The following is a 24519-nucleotide window of genomic DNA, read 5'->3' on the forward strand; positions in this document are numbered from 1 at the left end:
ACTAAATATAGGAAACAACTAAGCCACTGTTTAAATAGGCATTGTGTTTCCTTTTTCCTTGAAAATCCTCATTTTTTAAAAGAATTTCAGCTTTGAAGTCTTCTTGCCCCACTACGATTTAGCATGTATGTAGTGCATGACCCACACATGCATAGGTATTAGGGGAGTAGAAAAGATATAAAGATAAAATAATACTAACCACTAAAATTAAAAAGACATGTAGTTGCATTCTGGGTCTTGATGGTTTTTTCATTTTGCTTGATTTTTTTTCTTCCTTGTGGATTTCAACAGCTAGTTTAGGAGGCAAGATCTTAGCTGGGCTGACGACTGGAGGAGTGTCTGTGTTCATTGGCCAACCCACAGAGGTCGCGAAGGTCAGACTTCAGGCGCAGAGCCATCTCTATGGTCCGAAACCTCGCTACACTGGGACTTACAATGCTTACAGAATTATAGTAACAACTGAAGGCTTGTCGGGCCTTTGGAAAGGTAACTAATTCCCAGGTGGATTTTTAAAATCATTAAAACACACATATCCAATTAGCACCTTATCATATAAGGGAGCTATTAAACATTTTCTTTTTTATCTCCTCAGGAACTACTCCTAATTTGGCAAGAAATGTCACCATCAATTGTACAGAGCTAGTAGCGTACGACATAATGAAGGACACCCTTGTGAAAAATGAAATCCTTGCAGGTAACCTCCCATGTGACGTAACAAACAGGACTGCACATTTACAATTTCATCTTGGAGCTTCTCTTGCCACATTCTACTGAATCCCTTAATTGTAATAGTTTGAAGTACTTTTGAACACACATATATATAACTTTTGAGGAGCAGAAAAAGACTAAAGCTCTAAGTTTTAAAAGTTTCATTGCAACAAATTTTTGCAGTGAAACCAAAATGCAACTATATTCTTATGTCAGCATTACTCTCATTTAATACAAATGGGACTTTTGTTAGCATTTTATTCTTTATATAGCAGGACTCGGGCAGTGAGTTCATTCTGCACTGTATCCAAATAAGCTAGTTACATGAGTTTATCAGCAGTTTCATCCAAATGTAGAGCCATCAAATAGGTTCCTAAAGTTAATATTCTAACAGGTTCTCAAGACATTGAGATTCTCCTTGGACAATGACTTTAATAAACAAGTATCTGATGCCTGTGTACCAGGCATTATGCCAGACCCTAAAGGCACAGAGAAAACTGACAGGATATTTTCCTAAAACACAATCCACTATGATATGCATGTACTATTTGCCACTGTTTTCCATTATAAGTATAATCTTCTTTATTGTATTTATTTGTAAGGCGTCCTGTGTTGACTTCCAGGTTTACAGTGATCTGATAACTCAATACTAGTAGCCCCTCCCTAAAGTCTGATGTTGACCTGTTCCATTGATCCATTTTAGATGACCTACCCTGCCACTTTATGTCGGCTGTTTTCGCTGGGTTTTGTGCAACGCTTCTATCTTCGCCAATGGATGTAGTGAAAACCAGATTTGTAAATTCCACACCAGGACAGTACAAGAGTGCGCACAATTGCGCAATGACAATGTTCATTAAGGAAGGACCATCAGCTTTTTTCAAGGGGTAGGTTATGATCTTCCGTATCTATAATGATGTGCTTAGGCTATCTACGCACTTCGGGACACTGTCTCAGCTAAACAATTGATGTAGCTGAGCAGACATAGTCTACTATGCAGTATAATTAGTGTTTCCTTTTCCTTGCCATAGACTTCTCTCATCTACCAATTCCACTGTGCAGGAAAATTAAAATTAATTTTCTCAACCTTGATCAGAGGCTTATTCGACATAAGTAATTGGTCCCAATCTATTAGAAATGTATAGACAGTATTTTGCCTTCTCTGGGAAGAACTACAAAGCAAAGGAAAAGCATAATAGAGGACTTTGAGAAAACAGTATTTGCTTTTTTCAATTTAATGGACTGTGGTTTAGATTGTATTAAAGCAAAACTAGAGAAAAATCACTGTCATTGATCTAGAAAAGTGATGCAAAACACTCACATAGAAATGTATTGTACAGTGGAGCACATTTCTATAAAGCAATATTATATTATATTGGAAATGACCTTCCTAAGAAAATATATTATCAACTAATTTATGGATATATTGAACAAGGATTATACCAGTGGTAAAATAACAAAATTCTATAACCCTTAAATATTGTAAGGCAATGTCTTAAACCTAATAAGATAAACATAAATTCACTATACACACTATACAAAAGGTTCCACTTCACCATGATGTTTATGATACATTAATACAAATGAAATACATTATAAAATTAACTTTAAATGGATATGCCAGTTATTCACATCAGCCATTAAACAATAATTTTTTCAAATTTAAAACCTTTTGGGGGACTACATGTTACAACAAGGATGAATCCTGAAAATGTAATGCTAAATAAAATGAGTTAGACACAGAAAGACAAATATTATATGATTCTACTTATCTGGGGTACCTACAGTAGTCAAATTTATAGAGACAGAAAGTGGAATATAGTTACCTGGAGCTGAGAGGAATATAGAGTGGGGAGCTATATTTCTTTTGTCCTCACCCAAGAACGGTTTCCTCTCATCTGCTCCTTCACTGGGGATTGAACCCACAGCCTAGGTATGTGCCCTGGTCTGGAATGGAACTTGCGAACCTTTGGTGCACAGGATGATGCTCCAACTGAGCCACACTGGCCAGGGCAATGAGCTACTACTTTTCAATGGGTTCAGAGTTTCTGTTTGGGTTGACAAAAAAGTTGTGGAGATGGATAATGATGATGGTTGCATACAAAGTGAATGTATTTACTGCTACTGAATCATACACTTAAAATGGTTAATAAATTTGTTAAGCATACTTTATACCTTAATTAAAACACATATACACACATCCAAGAGTCAGGAGAAATATATTAAGAGACCTCTCCAAAAATCTTTGGGGATGATATCTGTAGGCCAGATCACTTAAAAAATATTCTAGCTCTTTGTTTGGGTTAGTTTCATTTGTTTGTTTTTATTGATTTCAGAGAGGAAGGGAGAGAGAGTAACATCAATGATGAGAGAGAATCATTGATTGGCTGTGTCCTGCACATCTTACTAGGGATCAAAACCTGCAACCCGGGCATGTGTTCTGACCAGGAATCAAACCCATGGGCTTCTGGTTCATAGGCTGATGCTCAACCATTAAGCCACACTTTTTAAAAAATTTATTCAAGGCAGATTTAACTGATGACATCTTCTCTTGGAATATTTCATTGCTGCAAACAGGCATTCAAAATGAATGATTTGTTCTGCACAGTTTGGCAGAATTCTTAAAAAAGAGCAACAACCAAAAAAGAAAAACCAAAAAAAAAAAAAAAAAACAAACCCCTAGACATGGGGCAATCTCTCTAAGGATAAGAATTGCCAAAATCTACACAGCACTAATTTCTCGACTCTAGAAAATGGTCTTTGCTTCCTCCTATTTCATTTTTTAATCGTTTCCTAATAACAAAACAAAAATTTCCCCTCCCCTCCGAAAAGAAGGAAAGGCTATGAAAAAGGAGGAGACAAGCTTTGGTTTGGTGGGAATGTATTTATATAGCTGTTTTGAAGCAGTATAGGTGAAAAAATAGATGACACTTTATTTTAGGCAGCAGATAAAGAACAGGTACTTTTAACTTACTTCATTTTTTAATCGTTTCCTAATAACAAAACAAAAATTTCCCCTCCCCTCCGAAAAGAAGGAAAGGCTATGAAAAAGGAGGAGACAAGCTTTGGTTTGGTGGGAATGTATTTATATAGCTGTTTTGAAGCAGTATAGGTGAAAAAATAGATGACACTTTATTTTAGGCAGCAGATAAAGAACAGGTACTTTTAAGCATCTTCATTTGAGAAGAGTGGCAACATGAAAAGCAAAAGCTGCCTGTATTGTAATAGCTTTGAGAATGTCAAGAAACTAACACACCAGTGACGTGCACTTTTCCAGGTTACTACCTTCCTTCTTGCGACTGGCATCCTGGAACGTCATTATGTACGTGTGCTTTGAGAAGCTGAAACGAGAGTTGATGAAGTCAGGACAGCCCGCGGACGGCGCCACATGAGCGTCTTCAGGAAAAGGCTGGGACATACCAGTGGGAGCCTTTGCCAACTGGATGATTAAAAAACGAGCAAAAAACTATTCCCATTATTTCAGCCTAAAAAGATAAAAGAATTCTGGTAGAGTAGAAAATTGTCAACTATCCCCCCCGCCCCCCAAATGAAAACTAATACCTTTTCTTTCTTGTGACTTTTATTCTGTTTTAAGGAGGGGAAAGCAAGACATTCAGGACTCACTCTGGCAAATGTAATGTCCAGATAAGTTACTGCATTTGATTTACCATTTTGTGTGTGTGTGCGTGTGTGTGCATGGAGAAGGGAGGTGGTTTATGATTGAATATGAGAAACTTGAACATCTTAATTATAATTCAAACTGATGAAAAAGGGACATTGAGTGAAGTGTCCTTTATATTTATAAATACTTAAAAATGAGCAGTTACAAAAGAAAATATTACTGTTTTCTTTTTATATACTAACCCAGTTGTCAGTGAATATATTCAATAAAGTATTGCTAATACCTTTTAAAGTTTGTCTTTTTTGGTCTATAGTGCATGTAAGAGTTGAAGTTCCCTACAATATTTGTGTAGAGCAACATTCCATACGAAGGTCTATAGAATCAAGAGGCACACACTTACCTTGTTATTAGTAGAGTTTTAAAAATTTGTCTATGTTTTATGACATCTATAACAAGTTCTACGTAAGACATTATATCCATTTGGGCATTGTTGTTATTAGAATCATGGCATCTTTCCTAGAATCACAGAATTTTAGAGCTATGAGGTAACTTTGGTTAGACAGAGCAGCAGACTCAGGCAAAAATGAATCTTCAGGGCCTCTTCCCAGCAAAGCCAAGTTTGTCATTAAAACCTGTAGTAACCTTTTTCATGCCTACACACTGAATGCAAAAGAAGTAGGGAAAGAATAAACGAGATTAAAAGAAGTATGAGAGCCAACTCCTTTAGCTTGTTCTTGTCTGGGAAGCTTTTTATCTGTCCTTCGATTCTAAATGATAGCTTTTCCAGGCAGAGTAACCTTGATTTTCAACATTTTGAATATTTCTTGCCAATCCCTTCTGGTCTACAAAATTTCTGTTGAGAAATCAGCTGACAGTCTTATGGGAGCTCCCATGGAGGTAACTAACCACTTTTCTCTGGCTGGTTTTAAGATTCTCTCTTTGTCTTTAACCCTTGGCATTTTAATTATGATGTGTCTTGGTGTGGGCCTCTTTGGGTTCATCTTGTTTGGGAATCTGTGTGCTTCCTGGACTTGTACATCTATTTCCTTCACCAAGTTAGGGAAGTTTTCTATCATTTTTTTCAAGCAGTTTTTCAATTTCTTGCTCTCTCTCTTCTCCTTCTGGCACCCCCATGATGTGAATGTTGGTAAAACAAGGAATGGCAGCAGAAGAACCAGGAAGCCCAAATTGTTCTTATCCAATAACTTCTTTTCTTTTTTTTTTTTAAATTAAATCTTTATTGTTCAGGTTACATTTGTTCCTCTTTTTTTCCCCCCCATAACTCCCCTCCTCCCAGTTCCCGCCCCTGTGCCCGCAACCCAGGTACATGCCCTTGACCGGAATCGAACCTGGGACCCTTGCGTCCACAGGCCGACGCTCTATCCACTGAGCCAAACCGGTTTCGGCTCAAGCAGTTTTTCAATTATTTGCTCTCTCTCTTCTCCTTCTGGCACCCCCATGATGTGAATGTTGGTAAAACAAGGAATGGCAGCAGAAGAGCCAGGAAGCCCAAATTGTTCTTATCCAGTAACTTCTTAAACAGGTAATTAGCAGATGAGTTAAAGTCACAAAAAAAGAATTCTGTGTATTCTGATTTACTCTACAAAAACATGGTTAAAGGATTAAATAACCATGTTTCCTTTATGTTGCAGCAACATAAATGACTTCAATAAGAGATGGGAGGATGGGAAGAGAGCAGAAGTATTAACATCAAGGCTTACAATAGTTTCAACATGTTTTTTTATTTGCTCACAACATTCCAAACACAATGACATCATATTTCAACTATTGCTTTTACATAGAAATCAGTTGCTTTACCCAAAGTAAACAAAAATCTATTTTTTTATATTGTCAACTAGTACTTTTTCCTGCAGGGGAAGCCAGTGCTTAAATATTTGTTGGATACTTTAACAGAAAAATGAAATTGCCTTATCATAATATTGTAGTACTTGGGTCTTACCTGTACTACATTTAAAATTTCTCTTGTCAAAAGTTGAAGCCAGGAAAAATAAAGTTCACTTATGATTTTTTCCTCCCAGATTTTTAACAAAACTCCGTTAATTTTCATGATGAAAAAAAATGCAGATGTGGAGAGGTTCATAAATATGAAAATGGATATTAAGCCTCCTCAGTTTGTTCATGGAGAAGGTGGGTGGACAATTTATCCCAAGGAAATAGCTGCTTCACTAATTCAAGAAGGATAATAAGAACTATTGCTCTCCAAGCCAAACCTCTTCTCTTCAGTGCCATGACAGCATGTAATCTTTCCTGCTCTGGCCACGAGTGTTCACTTTTCACACTCATGTAATGGGCAATCTTTGAGCAAGTTCTACCTCACTGAACACCAAGGGAAGAAATGTACATAAACCACTGTGAACATTGGAATAAGAATGAATAATACATATGTTTTCACATAGAAAAATACATACAAATTCAAGTAGCTCTTAAAACAGAAAAATTCAGGATGGACCTTCTCAATAAAAGGATGGGTTTTTAAACTGTAAATGGTGCCAGTAAGACATTGATTTTTCTATCTAACTATATCACATTTAATACAAAAAAAGGTTGGTCTTGGTTCACAGATATCCCCTGATTTCTCCCATTTTTTAAAGATTGTCTTTCAGAATATATCTGAACTACAACCACTTAATTATTTTTTTAGACTATCTTGTCACTGGCACACTCTCTTCAATCTAGCACATATAACAATTCATTTCAACATTGATTCACTTTACTCATGCTAAAACAATCATAATTTTCCTGCTACTTCAGTTCTATAACTACCTTGGTAGTTATGATTATAGAAACGGGAAAGGTTCTCAACATGGATTTCAAGACTACATAAAATTCTAACATAACATATGTGGACAGCAAGGAAAAGGAGGAAGGCAGACACAATTATCCCATTTCTCTCTTCATCTATGTCGCTCTCACCTAAAAGCCAGAAGGCACATGTCACACTCTAATTTACAACCAGTGACACTCAGCTTGGCTTCCAGACTGTCAAACCTAAGAATCTGTGGGGGGCTTAGACCAGCTCAATATAGAGCTATCTGAAATGGTTACTCATTAGCTTAAGCAAAAAAAGAACAATATCTATGCTATACAAATAGAAGTGGATTTAAAGAACATAATATTGAGGAAACTTGCTAATGACATTTATAAAAATACTATGAAAAATATTTCTTTCTCCCTAGAAAGGAAAGAACTTAAATTACTTAAAAAGTTTCTCCTTTCATACTTGAGTCATTCTTTTATTAAGATACCGACAAAGATTTAAATCAAAAGAACAATATCTATGCTATACAAAGAGAAGTGGATTTAAAGAACATAATATTGAGGAAACTTGCTAATGACATTTATAAAAATACTATGAAAAATATTTCTTTCTCCCTAGAAAGGAAAGAACTTAAATTACTTAAAAAGTTTCTCCTTTCATACTTGAGTCATTCTTTTATTAAGATACCGACAAAGATTTAAATCAGTTCAAGATCTCAGCTGTTGAAAGATTAAAATATAAAGGTAAGTATTTTCAACATGAAAATTCAAAGACTAACAGAATTGCTTTCCATGTAATAGTAAACCCTGTGATAAAAGGAAGTTTAATGGTTAACACTTGATCCTTATCGGGATTTTGCTACAACTAGAACTCTAGTTGGATGATAAAGCATTAAAAATATATTTAAAAAATCAAGTTAAGATATTCACAAGAAACCAATTTTTAAACTCCTGTAATACTGAATAGCTAAACTGCCATGATTATAATAAAATGAATGCAATTTTAAAACATTTTATCTTGTTGAGAAAATCTTAATTGTAATGCATGTACTTTTAATGTGCTATACCAGCAGTCGCCAACCTTTCGGACCTCACAGACCACCAGTGGTCCGCGGACCACCGGTTGGTGACCACTGCTCCAAAGGTTTCCTTACACCACCACATCTGTTATTTTCCAATCGAATATTTTTACCACTCTTCTCTTTGGCAAGTTTGAAGAGAGGTTTGTTAATAAGCATGAACAATACTTGAAAGTCTCAGGTCTTGATAAATCACATAAGAGCTAGTCCTTCAACACATACTATAGACCATATTACAGGATGTACCAACTGTCGTCGTGTTTTAGATTAAATTATGTCTCTAACAGGCAGGTTTCTGTAGGACTTAAGGAGAACTTACAATCATATGAACCCATCTTCAAACTCTTTTAGTTCTGCTATGAGAACTAATGTCAAAAACATATGCAGAAGAAACTATTCCCATTAGAATCTCATCACTATGTAATCCTTAACACGCTTGCTACTTTAGGAGGATAAAGCTGTACAAAATGCACAATCATCATCCTCAGGCTACTTTAGAATCCCACGAATTGCTAACTCAGAGAATATCCATACAGTTCATACATCATCATCTGGGAACACTATGGAGTAAAGCAGAGAAGCAAGATTTAACAGTAAGCAAAATAAACCAATGACGTTTAACTGAGATTTTTATAAAGCTTTAAGTTTTCTTTTTGTTTAAGTTCAAAGACAGCTTTATTGAAACAGCAACTGTCCTTTGAATACAATCAAGATATTCTGAGCAAATACATCTCTTTTCATAAACACAGACAGGTAGAGAAACCCCATAAAAGGTCCTCATACCAAGCATTAACTAAGGTTTTTTTCTACAACTGACAAAAAGCAAAGACTGAATATGAGAAAATGCCTTTAAGCTTTAAAATAACATTGCAATATTTCAAAGTGTGGTGTTTAAAAACAAAAAAGCTAGTCACCAATACTGTTTTCTTATATATTATGCTAAATAGTCAGGCAAACCAAAAAGGTTCTTCCTCCTCTCTGACATGTTGCTATGAAGCAACACTGACATGTGACTGAGAGTCAAATGAAAAAACCACAAAGAACCACTCTCCCCCTTAATTAACCTACAAATAAAATAAGAGAAAGAAAGTAAAGAACAATTATTTCCAAATTCAAAAACAAAACATGTTAAGAGCTTTGCAAAGATACCAACTTGATAACTACAACACATAAAAGTGAAAACTGATATTTACACATTTTAATCAACCAATTTAATACAAATACCTGATTTGTACTTTTATACTAAATGGGTTAAGTCCCAAGTTCCAAACTGTAGTTCCTATGACTCCACAAAGGGGATCTTTGGAAGGATAAGGTACCTTTGGAGGACAGTGTATAAACAACTGTAAACATACACTGATTGTCCACTAGCTTTCTTAAATAGAACTTCTGAGATATTTCTGTAGGAAATTATATATACGTAGTGTAATTGATCAGATAATTTCTATTACAACATATAAATTCTGTTGTGTGTGCAAAATGTGGTAGAAATAGAAGATACTAGGAATAATTCATATTTTTAAAGTAAGTGATACATTACAATCCAGTAAGAGTCCTTTAATCTTTTCATGAAACTTCTCTCTATATATGTTGAAATACATAATGCTTTCTGGCTTTTCTTCAAACCAAAATTTGTCAAATTCATATACAAGATAACCTGTAGTTAAAAAACAAAAACAAAAACAAAACACATAGTGCTCAATAGTGACATCCAAACCATCTCATTGTAAAAGTATTTAAACATCCATTGAATTCCATAGTCTATAATAATCATAAGTCATCGGAAACTACTAGAAACCTGAGGCATTTTAAAAGAATGTTCAAAATAAACAGCAATTTCAACAAAATCCCTCAAACTTAAGAGATAGAATACTGTCAAATGATACCTTGAGAATAGGAAAAAAAATTATTCCCAGAGACCCCTGAAACACAAAAATGAAAGTAACAAGAAAATGTTGGACAAGGATAAATTACAAAAAAACCTCTTTTCTATTTGATTTCTAAAATTCAGAGATATTTCCACTTTTTTCCAATGAATTATCAGCAACTTCTCTTTTTAAAAAGAATACATAAACTATATGCCCACCCAGCATGGCTCAGTGGTTGAGCTTCGACTTATGAGCCAGGAGGTCACAGTTTGCGAAACAAGAAAATGTTGGACAAGGATAAATTACAAAAAAACCTCTTTTCTATTTGATTTCTAAAATTCAGAGATATTTCCACTTTTTTCCAATGAATTATCAGCAACTTCTCTTTTTAAAAAGAATACATAAACTATATGCCCACCCAGCATGGCTCAGTGGTTGAGCTTCGACTTATGAGCCAGGAGGTCACAGTTTGATTCTCGGTCAAGGCACATTCCTGGGGTTGCAGGTCCAATCCCCAGTGTGGGGCGTGCAGGAGGCAGCCAATCAATGATTCTCTCTCATCATTGATGTTTCTATCTCTTTCTCCCTCTCCCTTCCTCTCTGAAATCAATAAAAATATATTTTTAAGAAAATACATAAGCTCTAAATAGGCTTAATATTTTTATTTTTCTGTCCTCATTACAGTAGCTAATTTAACCCTGAACATGTTAAAAGTATTTAATGCAAATAAATATTAAAATAAATATATTTATAACAAAAAGTCTGAATTTAAAATCACTCATAAACCCTATTTAAATTGAACCTATAATGACTTTTTTACTCCAGGTATTACTTTGTTGCTCATCCTAGACCCGAGCCAAACAAGATGCTTGTGTTGAGGGCACTTGGGGTCCACAGTAGCCAAAGATGCTCCAGTTACCCATCTTCATGGGAAGATGAATAATGGAGAAAGAAATGGATAACTGAAGGAACAGAGTCTCTGATAAGACTTCCCACAGAAGGTCACATCTAAACTGACATTGACGAGATGACTATGAGAAACCTGGGAATAATGGAGGGAGCAGGAACTGTTCCAGGCTGGGTGAAAGGTCCAGAGTCATGAGAGAGCATGACATACTTGTGCAAATAACAGAGGACGTGTGCTTAACCTTTAGTCTGCGGGGAGCTGGTGTGTGGCAGATGAGTCGGGAGAGGAGATCAGGCATGGATTATGCAGGGCCTTGTCGGGGATCCTTTTGGAAAGTTGTAGGCAGTGGGGTAGAATGACTAGATTTCCATTTTAAGTAACTAACACCCTCAATGTGGAGAAGAACCAGAGGGCATCACAGAAAGACTGGTGAAAAGGTGACTACAGGGACTTAGTAACAAAGGCCTGAGGTCACACAGTTACAGCGGGGATGGGGAACAGTAGATGAACACAGAAGAAATTCAGGAAGCAGACAATCCTGGAATTAAGGATTAAATAAAGAGGGGGAGACTGTGGGAAAAAGAGACCTGGATGACACCTTCAAGCATGGAGTTGAAGTTATAATTTGGCTGTTTATACCAAAGTAGTTTTCTGCCAACATGCAAATGACATTCTAAAGACACAAAAAGATCAAGAAAAGTAGAGCATAAAAACTAAGCTGGATTTGAATTCTTTGCTTCTGAGAAATATCTTCTGAAGATGGAGTTTATGCAATTAAATCGTCAATGTTCAAATGTCATCAAAATAAAAGTTAATGGAATAATGGTAATATGACTGCTTGAGGGAAATCTGTTAAGTAGCCCCAACCAAAACAAGACAACCTGGACTTGAAATAAGTGGGGGGAGGGGGGAGGAAAGGATTGGAAAAGATGTTTTTAAATTGAATTTCCTTACAAGAGTAACAAAATAATCTGCAAATAGTCAATAGCATTCATTAAGCAGTATTCAAGAGGGAAAGTTCATTTTATAGTTGATTAAAAGATGGATACCTACAGAAAACTGCATAAACACTACATTTGCATACATGTGAAAAAATTGCCTCACTGAATATTTTTAATCAGCAAATAAAGAAACTGAAATACAAAATACTTCAGGGAACTCATCTTCCATTATTTTCCATTTTTCCAAAGATCCTAAATAACAAAATGATAGAGGAATTATACATTATGTCTTCCTAATGATTTAAAAATTCTCTTAGAATTATCTCCTTTTAATACTCACAATAAAACTGATGAAAGTGTTCCATTGTTGGTACACCAGGAATCAAGTTGTAGAGATGAAATTTCAAAGCTTCACTCTTCAGTAAGCTATAAGCCATCTCTGTCAGATTGATTCCAACTATTGCATAAGAATACCTATGTCAGAAACATTATTAGTTATACTAGCTAGCCAAATAGCTCATAAAATAAATTTGAAATTATGCAAGGAATTAATTGCTTTGATTCATTTCTAACACAGTACTGTTTTTACAATAATCTCTACATATTAAGAAAAATAATCAGAATAGATTTTAAAAATTTGTTTTTTAGAGGCTGTTGATGTTCTGGATATAACTGAAGAAATAAAAATAAAGCTCTGGTCATACGAATATCTAAAACCAAAATCCTTAAAAAACTAAAAGGAGTACTATACTAATATTTAAAGAGCCAGGGTCCGTCACGACCTAAAACGTCTGGACAGACGACTGAACACCAGGCTAGGGTCCTGGCTGGCGCGGCGGATGTCAGTCCTGGGTCCCGGCCACCCGCGGCGGGAGTCAGTCCTGGGTCCTGGGCCCCGGACGCCCACGGTGCGGTGGCGGGAGGGAGCTGTGGGAATGGAGCCATGCTGCCATCAGACTGGCCTCTGGGTCCCTCCCACCGCCCACAGGCCTGGGGAGAGCCATGCTGCAATGGGACTGGACCCTACCCGCGGGGTCCCGGATTGTGAGAGCATGTAGGCTGGGCTGAGAGACCCCCCTGAGTGCACAAATTTTCGTGCACCGGGCCTCTAGTTTATATTTATATATATATTCTCATTGATTTCTAAAATACACTGGGTAATCTGACTTTTCTCTTTTATTATCAGGATATTTATTTTTATGATGTAATATTGTTATAATGTTTTTTAAAAAATAGGTATCACTGGAATATAAAAATAAAATATTATATGATAAAGCTAATAATCTGACCTCAATTTGCATTTCATGGCACAAATTTCAAAGCTATTTCTCATATTCCTATTCCTATTTCAAAACTATTTCCTATGTCTATTTTCAAATCTATTTCTCAAAAAATCTTTATAAAGGTCCTTTATCCCCATTTTTAAACTAAATCTTGTGATGAAAAATATTTAAATACATACAAAATTGGTATGTGATCATATGCAGCCTTAAAAATAATGTATCATGCAATATCCTTTAAAGTTATTATCAGTTAAAATAATCTTTTAAAAAAAATAACTCGAAATACTTTCAAATCAGATGATCTAACCAACTTAAATTAGAGAGCTTACAGTTTCTTTAATACATCTGGCTTACCCTAATTTTGGATGATTTGAACGGGAAAGAATCTGATGAGCTTCCCTGGTATAATTTTCACTGAAGTACCTAAAAAAGTTTATGAAAAATAATGAAATTAACAGAAGTCATTCAAATTGGAGCTGCCCAGAAGCAATTTTAAAAAGTTACTGTCAAAATGATATTCCTAGTACTGCCACAATCATCCCAATCAATTTCCATCCCAAATCATATCAGTGACTCAGAATGCTTTTGAATCAATCAAAATTTAATTCTGAACTATCAGGCCTCTCTAACACAGGCCACAGACCCTGGACAAGGCTTTAAGATTCTTTTTAACATATAAGTGAACTAACAAAAGACCTTATACCTACTTTTAAAAAAGTCTAGAGTTCTTTTTGTTTGCTCTAAATTTTCTATAAAATAGTCAATGCGCACCTATTAGGACATTCTTCCTTTCACGTGGGCTTATTCCTTCTATGGCAACTTAAGTCTGTATTGTTTAATACTACTTTCAGTGCAATTAGAAGAATGTCAATAAACTCCATTTTGCACTAAAAAATCCACCTTTGATCTGTGGTATAACTAAAATTCTGGCCATAAAACACAGAAGTATTAGGAGAAACAGATAAAGCTATCTCTTTGTAGGCTCATCCATCCTGTTGGCTTGAACTCATGCAACCTCTGAATTCTTAAATGTAGAGAGACCAAATCTGTTCAACTTTAAAAAAATATATATATATTTTAAATATATTTTATTGATTTTTTACAGAGAGGAAGGGAGGGGGATAGAGAGTCAGAAACATCAATGAGAGAGAAACATCGATCAACTGCTTCCTGCACACCCCCCACTGGGGATGTGCCCGCAACCAAGGTACATGCCCTTGACTGGAATCAAACCCAGGACCCTTCAGTCTGTAGGCCGATGCTCTATCCACTGAGCTAAACCGGTTACGGCTAAAATATATTTTTATTGGTTTCAGAGAGGAAGGGAGGGGGATAGAGAGTCAGAAACATCAATGAGAGAGAAACATCGATCAACTGCTTCCTGCACACCCCCCACTGGGGATGTGCCCGCAACCAAGGTACATGCCCTTGACTGGAATCAAACCCAGGACCCTTCAGTCTGTAGGCCGATGCTCTATCCACTGAGCTAAACCGGTTACGGCTAAAATATATTTTTATTGGTTTCAGAGAGGAAGGGAGGGGGATAGAGAGTCAGAAACATCAATGAGAGAGAAACATCGATCAACTGCTTCCTGCACACCCCCCACTGGGGATGTGCCCGCAACCAAGGTACATGCCCTTGACTGGAATCGAACCTGGGACCCTTCCCTCCATAGGCCGACGCTCTATCCTCTGAGCCAAACCAGTCAGGGCCTGTTCAACTTTTGAATAAACTCATAGTGCACTAGGAGTCATACACATGGACATATATGATGACTGACTGGATGTTGATGAAGATTTACATGTTTTATTTAAATTTTAGAGCACAATCACTGAAATTTTCATAAAGTATACAAATTTCTAATCAGATTTTCCCTTCTCTACTTTTCCTCAATTGTACCATAATGTAGCTCAATTTCAGGACTAATTTCTTTATAGTAACTATATGAACCTTGTTAATCATTAGGGTTCCCATTCCAGGTATTTTGCAGTCTATAAATCACAATTCAAGGATAGACCCACACACCAGAATCTCTTCATCTGCATACCTTATAGGAGAAAAGTAATCTTCCAGTCTACTTTCTAGAATATTTCTGGCTATCAATTGTGATTTTAGTTACATATTTTGCAATTTCATATATATGTGCCCAAGCATAAGTGTTAAAGAAGAAAAGGAGAGAGACTCCATACAGATTCTAAAAGCCTGGGGTTTAGATCACTTGCCACATATGGTAAAGAATAAGTGTAAAGAGACTTCATTATCATTTTATCTGGTTACATTTCCCAAAATGGAATCAGACAGCCAAAAGGGGAGAGGCGAGAGGGTCAAAGAAAGTAATAAAAACCCAGTCAGTGTGGCTCAGTTGTTGAGTGTTAGCCCATGAACCAGGTCATGATTTGATTCCTGGTCAGGGCACATGCTCGGGGTTGCCGGCTCGATCCCCAGTGTGGGGCTTACCGAAGGCAGCCAATCAATATTTCTCTCTCATCCATGTTTCTATCTCTCTATCTATCTCCCTTCCTCTCTCTAAAATCAATCAATCTCTCAATCTCTCTCTCTCTCTCTCTCTCTCTCTATATATATATGTGTGTATATTAATAAAAGAGTGTAAATAATTCCGTAGGAGGTATCAGAAGGGAGGCCAGAAAGAGAAAGGAAGAAGAAAGGTATTGGTAAGTAAAGAAATCACACACACATACATGAGTACATTTCCAATGTCTTCCTATTGTTGTCAACACATTAGTAAATACTTTTAGCACTGCAGCTATTAAAGTTTAGAGATAGTAGGAAACTAAATTGGAGATTACATGTAATTTCATTTAGAATAGAAAAGAAAGTTTATTTTCACTTACACAAGGTTGATTAATCCAAGTATGCCCATGCCTCTGAAGTCCGTTTTGGGATCATCACCCTGGAAACCAATGTCAGCCCATTGCTTGGAGATTCTAGCCTTCAATTTTTTCGTGGGCATTAAAAGATTCCAAAGCTGTACAAACATGCTTCCATATTACAAATAATAGTGATATTCTTAAGTTACCAAGATTTTTTCTTTCTCATGGCTGATATAACTAGTAAATTAAATGCTTTCAATTAAACAACTTTTGTAGACAAATTATAGGTTTGACAAAGACTATGTTTAGAGAACTTTTCAATTATCACAAAAAATGCAGTATATTTATTCCAACTTAAAAGACTTAAAAATTTTGAAACAAATACACAGAAATCTAAAACAATGAGATGTCTTTATTTGCTAAGTAATCTATATATATAAAAGCCTAAGCGACTGGATGATCGACGACCGGCCGGTCGCTATGACACGCACTGACCACCAGGGGGCAGACGCTCAATGCAGGAGCTGCCCCCTGGTGGTCAGTGCGCTCCCACGGCGGGAGCGCTGCTCAGCTGACCAACGGGTGCCAGACGCCTTGCTCATGGCTGGCGAGCACAGCTGTGGTGGTGAGAGCTTCTCCCATGGACACTCCCCTTGGGCGCCCGAGTGCGCACCAGGCACAGCTCAAGCTCCTCCTTGGCCACCTGCCACTTCACGCACTACTTCATGCTGTGAGGGATTGAAGCAGACAGCGGCCTGGAGCCTGAGGAGCTGGTGGGTAAGGCGGGGCTGTGGCAGCGCGGAGGTCCACTGATCCCGATCCCTGCAGGCCAGGCCGAGGGACCCCACTGGTGCATGAATCTGTACACCGGGCCTCTAGTACATATATATTATATAACAGAATTGGTAAACTACTTCCATGAGAATAGTGTTATGTACTTGGCCCTTTCCTCTGATACTATATATTTAAGTAGGCTCTATTCTAAGAGTGGGATTATGAAGAAGTAATACAGAGAGTATTCCAATCCATATGATTACTATCTTATAAATTTTCATAGCTTTAATTTTTTGTGGGACCTCTTCCTTAAGTCTACTACGTCACTTCTAAAGATTGCTAATAATTTTTCTTTAGCATTTTTAGTGCCAGATCTGTACTCTCATGTTTTTTACTTTAAGATCTTTATCTAGGCAATCATAATTGTTAACTGTTTCATTTATTCTATCTTCCCTTTGGCCTTTCTTAGTTCAGTTAAATGGAATTGCCTATGGTCTTTCCTCTAATCCTATTTCTTAATGGCCAGTATCTTAATTTTATTCTCTCAATAATCTCACTGAAGGTTTTCCTAGTTAAGGAATAGAAACTTGAATACTCTAGGACTTTCCCAGTAGAACTACTTGACTTGAATATCTGAACCATTTAAAGGAAAAACAAAGGTGCAATATTTAATATCAATATGCTTTTTGGTTAGTTTCTATGATTTGTTTAATTAATGAGATTAGGAATTCCTTAATCAACTACCCTGCTCCCAAAATGGGGAGATTTACCAGTTAGTTGCATGTGAACTACTGTGTTTCCCCCCTCTTGGTTTTTCTTTTTACTTTTTCAATTGAATTTATTGGGGTGACATTGGTTAATAAAATTACAATGGTTTCAGGTGTACAATTCCATATTACATCATCTGTCTATTGTGCTGTGTGTTCACTATCCCAACTCAAGTTTCCTTCCCTCTCCATTTATCTCCCCTAAACCCTCTTCTATCCCCTCCATGCTTCCTTTCCCTCTGGTAATCACCATACTGTTGTCTGTGTCTATGAGGGTGTTTTGCTTTAAAAGAAAGAAAATAATATGACTTGGTTTTAACTGAATATATTCCTTAAAACTGAGATAAAACATCAGGCATCTATCATAACATAACATAAGACAGCTTTCAAGTGTTAGATAGCAACATAAAGTTTAAAATACTTAATCATTTTCTAAATTTGACACCACACATCATCAAATAAAACAGACTCACAAAATTGATAAGTTTATGAAAATCTGAAAACAGAAATACGTGTTTTTTTGTTTGTTTCACTACCACTTCAGGCATTGTTGAATAAAGGGCTCCTAATAAAAGTATCCTGCTACCCAAAATAAAATGCAAAGACCTGTGACCCTGCTTTAAAACAGGGCAAGACTCTGCTGGCTCTGAAGCTAAATCAGTGATTAGAGTGGGTTTTATCTGGTCCTTCTTCAAATTACTAACAGATTTCCCTTTACATATTTATAATCTATTTCAGAATTAAAAGCATTTAAAATAACATTTATTTGAATATACTTTAATGATGCTTACCAGAAAATTACAAAAAGAGTTAACTAGAAATCTGTCACCAACAGAACAAAATTCTCTAAGGGGCAATGACACTGGATGGCTGTCCAAGCCTCGAGAACTTGCACACAGGCCTTACTAGCTGATTTATTTTTGCAGTGCTCACTAACTCCAAATGCAGAAAACAAAACTTACCTTGAGAAGCAGCTTTTCATGTTGCAGGTTATCAGAATCATAGGGTTTTTTTCTCACACTTTCTACATCCAAATAGAGCTGTCTGTAACCGGATATCTGCAGTAAGCATGCCTTCATGCAGATTTTAAAACTGAAAATAACAAAATTATTATAAAAAAATCATTCCTTCACAATAACGTAATGCCTTCCATAGCTTGTGGTTCATAAGTCTATTTAGAAACCATTTCCTAGCTTTCAGTTTAATACAATAGGCATCAATAGCCTCCTTAAACACGAAACTTTATATAAAGTATCAGGAAGCGTATAATAAATCAGGATCTAGAAAGAGGACAAGACATGGTAGGAAGCGCAAGCTTGGCAACTGTGTCTTCTTTTCCTGCTTTTCCTGGGCAATCTCATACATTCCCAAATCTTTACCGCCAATTATCACCAACAGACCGAATTTTCCAAGAATACGTATATAACAAACAAGTCCAGGACAGGTGATCTCAGTTCTCCCAAATACAGCAGCTTGTCCTCCCTGAGGAAACATGCTTTCTCTTAACAAGTCGCTAACCCTATTAATGACCTCACTAATCATTAGTTCCCCAAGCTAGAACCCTCCGAGCTCTGACTTTCCTCTCTGCACCAATACATCAAAAGATCCCCAACCCTCATCCTTTCTGTCTCTGAAATGTCCCTCATAGCAATCATCATATATTCATTTATGCTGATATATTTATAGCTTTGTCATCTCTTAGCTGAAGGAGTCAAGTTTCCTAACTGTTCTCTCTTATTCCTTCTGCCAGCCTCCCACATCCCCAAATTTCCCATCATTTATTTTCTTCAAAATACGTATCTTATAATATGGCTTGTTTGCTTAAAAAAAGAAAAAAGAAACCCAGAGAACAACATCTGCCCCTCAGTGTGAGATGTAGTCCAGCACTCCATTCCTCCAAACACCACTCTGCACGAGTTCAATGCCCCAGCTACAAAGACTCCCGATCATTCCCAGATACTGCAGCGCTTGTGCCCAGGTGGCATTCTTCCTCTGCATGGCATGTCCTCCCTACCCATTCAATAAGGTCCAGCTCAAATGTCACCTCTTCTGTGGCACTATCCTCACAGTTCTTTCCGGTACCCTTCCCTGTTCCAGCCAAAATAAATTGCTCCTGCCCTGACTGGTTTGGCTCAGTGGATAGAGCGTCAGCCTGTGGACTGAAGGGTCCCAGGTTCGATTCCAGTCAAGGGCATGTACCTTAGTTGTGGGCACATCCCCAGTAGGGGGTGTGCAGGAGGCAGCTGATCAATGTTTCTCTCTCATCGATGTTTCTAACTCTCTATCCCTCTCCCTTCCTCTCTGTAAAAAATCAATAAAATATATTTTAAAAAATTGCTCCTTCCTCTGTATTTACACAGAAAATGCTGAAAAAAGAATAAATTGCTGAATACTTACAAGTCAATGTACTGGTCCTGAGAACTCAAAAATGGAATAAGTCAAGTCCTTCTCTTATGGAACTTAAAATTTATTACGGAAGAACAAGAGTAAATCAATGATTGCAGTACAATGGCTTATGCTATGATGGAGAGCTCTGTGACAGGACAGAGCAGGGGCCCCTAACACAGCGGCCCCCTGGAGAAGGACAGAGCAGCTGAATTTTGAAGGAAGAAGGACATAGCAGCTGCAGTTATGTCACTCTGGGAAGGTAATGGTAAGTTACCTTAAAGAAGGCAGGTGGTAAATAGGCAACAGTACTGGGCAGGGAACCAAAAGATACAGGCGTTAGATCTGTTTCTGTCACTCTCCTCTCTGGACCCCCTGAAAGCAGGGAATCAGATGCTCTCCACAGCCCTTTCAGCGCTAATGCTTTCCAACTGCGTGTGATCACCACATTCACAGGATGTAGGCGCATCATAAAAAAGAACACTGCCAAACAGCATACCTGACATCCTTCTCCGGGTTGATATTCTTTTCTCTCATTATATCTTCTATGCACTTGTCCACTTCACTCTGAGCAACAAGTGTTGCTTTCTGTAAAACCTATAGATGTGATAAACAGCTGACTGAGAAAAATCCCCCACCGAAAAAGAACAGTAAATTTTGAGGTATTTAGTCAACTCTACAATGCAGATTTTAAATGCAAACCGAAACAAAATTTGTTTCAAATTTTCAGTAGGGCTTAAATCACTCAACCAATTAATTAACTGAAAGAGAAGCAACATGTTTCAGATGAAGACTTCCTTAACTGAAAATGAACAGGTTCTCTTAGCGAATGAGCTACCACCACAGTGTGTTTATGCAGTAGACACTTTTTATAAAATTCAAAAATTACATAAAAATATATGCATAAAAATTTTAAAGGCAGAAGTCAGAAAATTTTTAAATGCAGAAGAACACAAAGAAGAAAACGCAAATAATCTTGTAATCTTACCACCAGTGATAGCCACCGGTAACAGATTAGCATATATGCCTCTGGTCTTTGTTCTATGCATACAAAACAGATTTCTTAAATAATACAACCTATAAATGTCCATTGGATCCTTCCTTCCATCAAACAAGTAAGTGCATAAGAACCTATCCTAAGGACACAGTCTAAAAGAATGTTTTTCCCCAAGACTTGCTTCCCCCAAAACTATCGAGTCTTGAGACAAAATAAACAAGCAAAACTTAAGAACAGGACAAATTATTCAAATACCTTCTTTGTGCATGAATAGCACGCGCGCACGCAAACACACGCACACACACGCAGAGGAAATATTTTAAAAATTAAAAATTACTTCTAAAGTGGGAAAATTTCACTCAATACTTTATACAGCAAAGACTCTTCTGGTAGGACATTAATAAATAATTCTAAAATTGAAGCATCCTTTTAAAGGAAAAGTTATCTCGCAATTAAATTTTCTGGAATTATCACCTCGATATGATCCTACCTTATTCTTGGAGTACATCAAGGAATTTTCTGAAATGAAAAAAAAGGACGTTATCCCTTCAATACTGTTTGTAAATTACTCCATAGTCAAAGAGTATAAATATCAAGTCAATAATACATTACTTTCTAGAAGGTAGTACTTTTACTTGAATAACATAGCAAACATTTAAAAATTTCATCCTTACAGTATCCTTATAGACAACTAGATGATTCCAAAATCCTTAACCCAACACAACATACCACAGCCACAGAGGTGAGGCCGACCTAATTTACCCAGTCATCTGTTTCTGTGCAGACCTCCAAGTGTACTAACCACTGCAAATTCACACATGGCTACCTCGGAACAGCTCCTGTCCCAGAAACTCGTGGTAAGACTAAAGTGAGAGTGCTCTCTACTACATTTTCTTCATTTGTTAGCCTGAAGGAGTAAGCATTTCCATTTCAGGAGCTAGCAACTGAATCAAACAACAACACATTGGCAAAAATGAAAAGACTTTAGATTATTTACCCATCCTCAAACCAGACAAATAGCAAAACAGCTTCTTCATTCTTGTTTTCTATTTCAATAAGAATGAGTAACATTTTTATTGGTTTAGTGAACAATTTTTTCTGGCACATTTGCTTAAAGTTTTTTTCTTAGCAATTTGAAATATTCCAGAAAAATGCTTTTGCCACAAAGTAAAGCATTAACGTATGTCTCCCCCCCCCCCCCCCCTATAAAACATCAATGCTGCCAAGATTTCTTATCAAGAGGTACTTTGTTCTCAGAACAGTTAAAAGGGCAAATCAAAAGAGCAGGCAATAATTTAAGTCAGCCACAAAGTTGTGAGAAAAGTCAGGAAGTAAACAAACTTCAATCATCCAGCTGCCCTGAGGCTTACTCTCTTTATGTCTGTCATCCTTTCATGTTGCCTTGGATACCAACACCCACTCCCCAAATCTTACAGGTGTGGATTTCTTAGCTGAAGCACCCTTGCTTAATTCAAAGAAAGCCTGGTTAAGTCATGGTTTTCCTTTCAACACAGTGAGCATCAACTGCGGCTGATCGCTGGCCGTCTTTACCCTGGCCAAAGAGAAACGACCTCCACTGTATTTGTCACTCATCTGTGTTCTAATTTAAAGTAATATTTTCAATTATGCATTGAAAGCTGATGAACTTCAAAAGGTACTAGAGCAGTTTGTTCAACAGAAACATAATGCAAGCCAAAATGTGTGCCACACATGTACTTGAAAATCTTCTAGAGCAGCCACATTAGAGTAAAAGAAACAGATAAAATGCATTTTACTATTTTAAACCAACATATCCAAAATATATTAAACCAATATACCCAAAATATTTCCACATATAATGAATATGAACAATTACAACCTTTGTTTATATGAAGTCTTTCAAACCCAGCGCATAGTTTATACTTCCACTCAAATCACATTTCAGGTGCCCAATCGCCGCTTGTGGCTACTGGCTAGCTAGAGTACTAAACAGTGCATGTTTTGACTCTAATAATGATTCCTAGGGATCACTGTATACCTAGTATTGTCCTTTCATGAATTACATAAGAGATTAAAAGACTGATGAAGGATGCTGAGTATAAAAATGGATGTAGATAGAGATACTCTTTCTCATCACTTGGATGAAAATTTCAAAGGGCTTATAAAAGTCTAGAGATTTTTCTCTAAGATATAGGTAATAACTATAATCTAAGGCACAACTAATGAATTTCAGAAGCCAGAGAAAATAATTGTTCGCACAGATGGGAAATTAAATAATAATCCCTTTCTTTTTCTGCAAGGCCATGTAGTTTTAGAGCTGAAAGGATTCAATGCTAGATTCCAACGATTATAAAACTGAGTTTAGGTGACTTGATCAAGACACACAATGAGTGCATGTCACTGAATATTGAGAAAAAAATATTCATTCAGAGTAAAAAATTCATTAGTTTTAATTATTCTTTTTCAAATAACATTACCTATCCTGTGTGTCCTTTGTGCACCTACATAGGTATCAAAAATTCGCTGCAATTCACACTTTCCAGTCATCTGTCGTAAGAGCCATTTCATCCAAAATCGAAAAAAGTGCCCATAGAAGAAGTCCCACAAAGAAATAAACATTTTTTTTTCCTGGAGAAAGAAATATATGACAGGTTTAATTACCTTAAACTGGATTTTAAAATGGAAAAAAAAATTAGTTTATCCAACTTATCAAATCTCAAATTATAATATCTATTATGCTATACCACTGTAGAAGTGTTTTAGGAATCTAAGGAAACAATGACAGGTGTAATATATACTATTTAGATTAAATGATGGCTGGTCAAATGGCCAATTTATCACTTGTAAAAATAAAATAACTGTCAAATCACAACTACTTAAAGCTCTCAGTTCCCTATTTTAATTTTTCATTCTTTGAGATTTGGGGCTCAACAGTTCACGAACAAAAGGAACCCAACTAAACAACAATTAAATAAAATACCCCATGTATCAGAATTGTTATTATAAGGAATAAGCTTTTCTTAATCCCTTGTGGATGATTCCAGTTACATCTATTCCTGTCAGGTGATGCCAACAAATAAAAACACTACACATGGCTTACAAACTTAAGTACATAAAAAAACAAAACAAAACAAAAAACAAACACTTAGGTACACAAGTTGAGCACCGAGTAGATCAAATCCTGGCTAAGTCTTGATTTTCCTTCCAACAGGCGAAGGACTGATTACTAAAGAGGGAAATGAACTACGCCCTCAATAAAACGGAATCTTTATGTCATAAGACAAACCTTCAGCTCCTAAATGAAGCGCGATGGGGGCAATGCAAGTGAGTAATTACTTAACAATAAACAAAAATGCTCATCTCCTTCCTGCCTTAGACATTCCCACTTATACATCCTCTCTAGACCAGGGCCTGTGAGATTGTCAGTTTCGAAATCCCCGCAGGTCGGAGCAGAAACGGTGCTCATCGGAGATGGGCTGAACTGGAACGTGAACGCGACCCATCTGGTCCGCGCTCATCGAGACAAAGGAACTGCCAAGCGGAGGCAGAGCAAGCCTCGCGGCGCCTGAGCTCCCCAGACGTGGGGAGTCGCTGCGCCGAGG

The 24519-nt window shown here is 36.8% G+C and overlaps 2 protein-coding genes across 4 annotated transcripts in view; one reads left to right on the forward strand and one right to left on the reverse strand.

Moving 5' to 3' along the window:
* UCP1 (uncoupling protein 1 (mitochondrial, proton carrier)) overlaps positions 1-4552 on the forward strand; it is a 7999-nt gene extending 3447 nt beyond the window's left edge. Inside the window, exons 4-7 of one of the 2 annotated variants that reach the window (XM_014548953.1) lie at positions 296-486; positions 593-694; positions 1412-1592; positions 3983-4552. In XM_014548953.1, the coding sequence (XP_014404439.1) occupies positions 296-486; positions 593-694; positions 1412-1592; positions 3983-4097 (589 nt within the window). In that variant the 3' untranslated portion in view covers positions 4098-4552. The remainder of the gene's footprint in view (positions 1-295; positions 487-592; positions 695-1411; positions 1593-3982) is intronic. The other variant, XM_005877770.2, reaches the window with a different exon arrangement.
* A 3069-nt stretch (positions 4553-7621) lies between these two features.
* ELMOD2 (ELMO/CED-12 domain containing 2) overlaps positions 7622-24519 on the reverse strand; it is a 17180-nt gene continuing 282 nt past the window's right edge. Inside the window, exons 1-9 of one of the 2 annotated variants that reach the window (XM_005877715.2) lie at positions 24204-24513; positions 23395-23545; positions 21429-21457; positions 20441-20538; positions 18519-18648; positions 16037-16170; positions 13538-13606; positions 12241-12374; positions 7622-9841 (exon numbers count right to left, since the gene is read on the reverse strand). In XM_005877715.2, the coding sequence (XP_005877777.1) occupies positions 9696-9841; positions 12241-12374; positions 13538-13606; positions 16037-16170; positions 18519-18648; positions 20441-20538; positions 21429-21457; positions 23395-23536 (882 nt within the window). In that variant the 5' untranslated portion in view covers positions 23537-23545; positions 24204-24513 and the 3' untranslated portion in view covers positions 7622-9695. Of the gene's footprint in view, positions 9842-12240; positions 12375-13537; positions 13607-16036; positions 16171-18518; positions 18649-20440; positions 20539-21428; positions 21458-23394; positions 23546-24203; positions 24514-24519 lie in introns of those variants that run through there. The other variant, XM_014549000.1, reaches the window with a different exon arrangement.

This window comes from Myotis brandtii, unplaced genomic scaffold, assembly GCF_000412655.1.
Source record: "Myotis brandtii unplaced genomic scaffold, ASM41265v1 scaffold53, whole genome shotgun sequence".
In the NCBI taxonomy this organism is placed as follows: domain Eukaryota; kingdom Metazoa; phylum Chordata; class Mammalia; order Chiroptera; family Vespertilionidae; genus Myotis; species Myotis brandtii.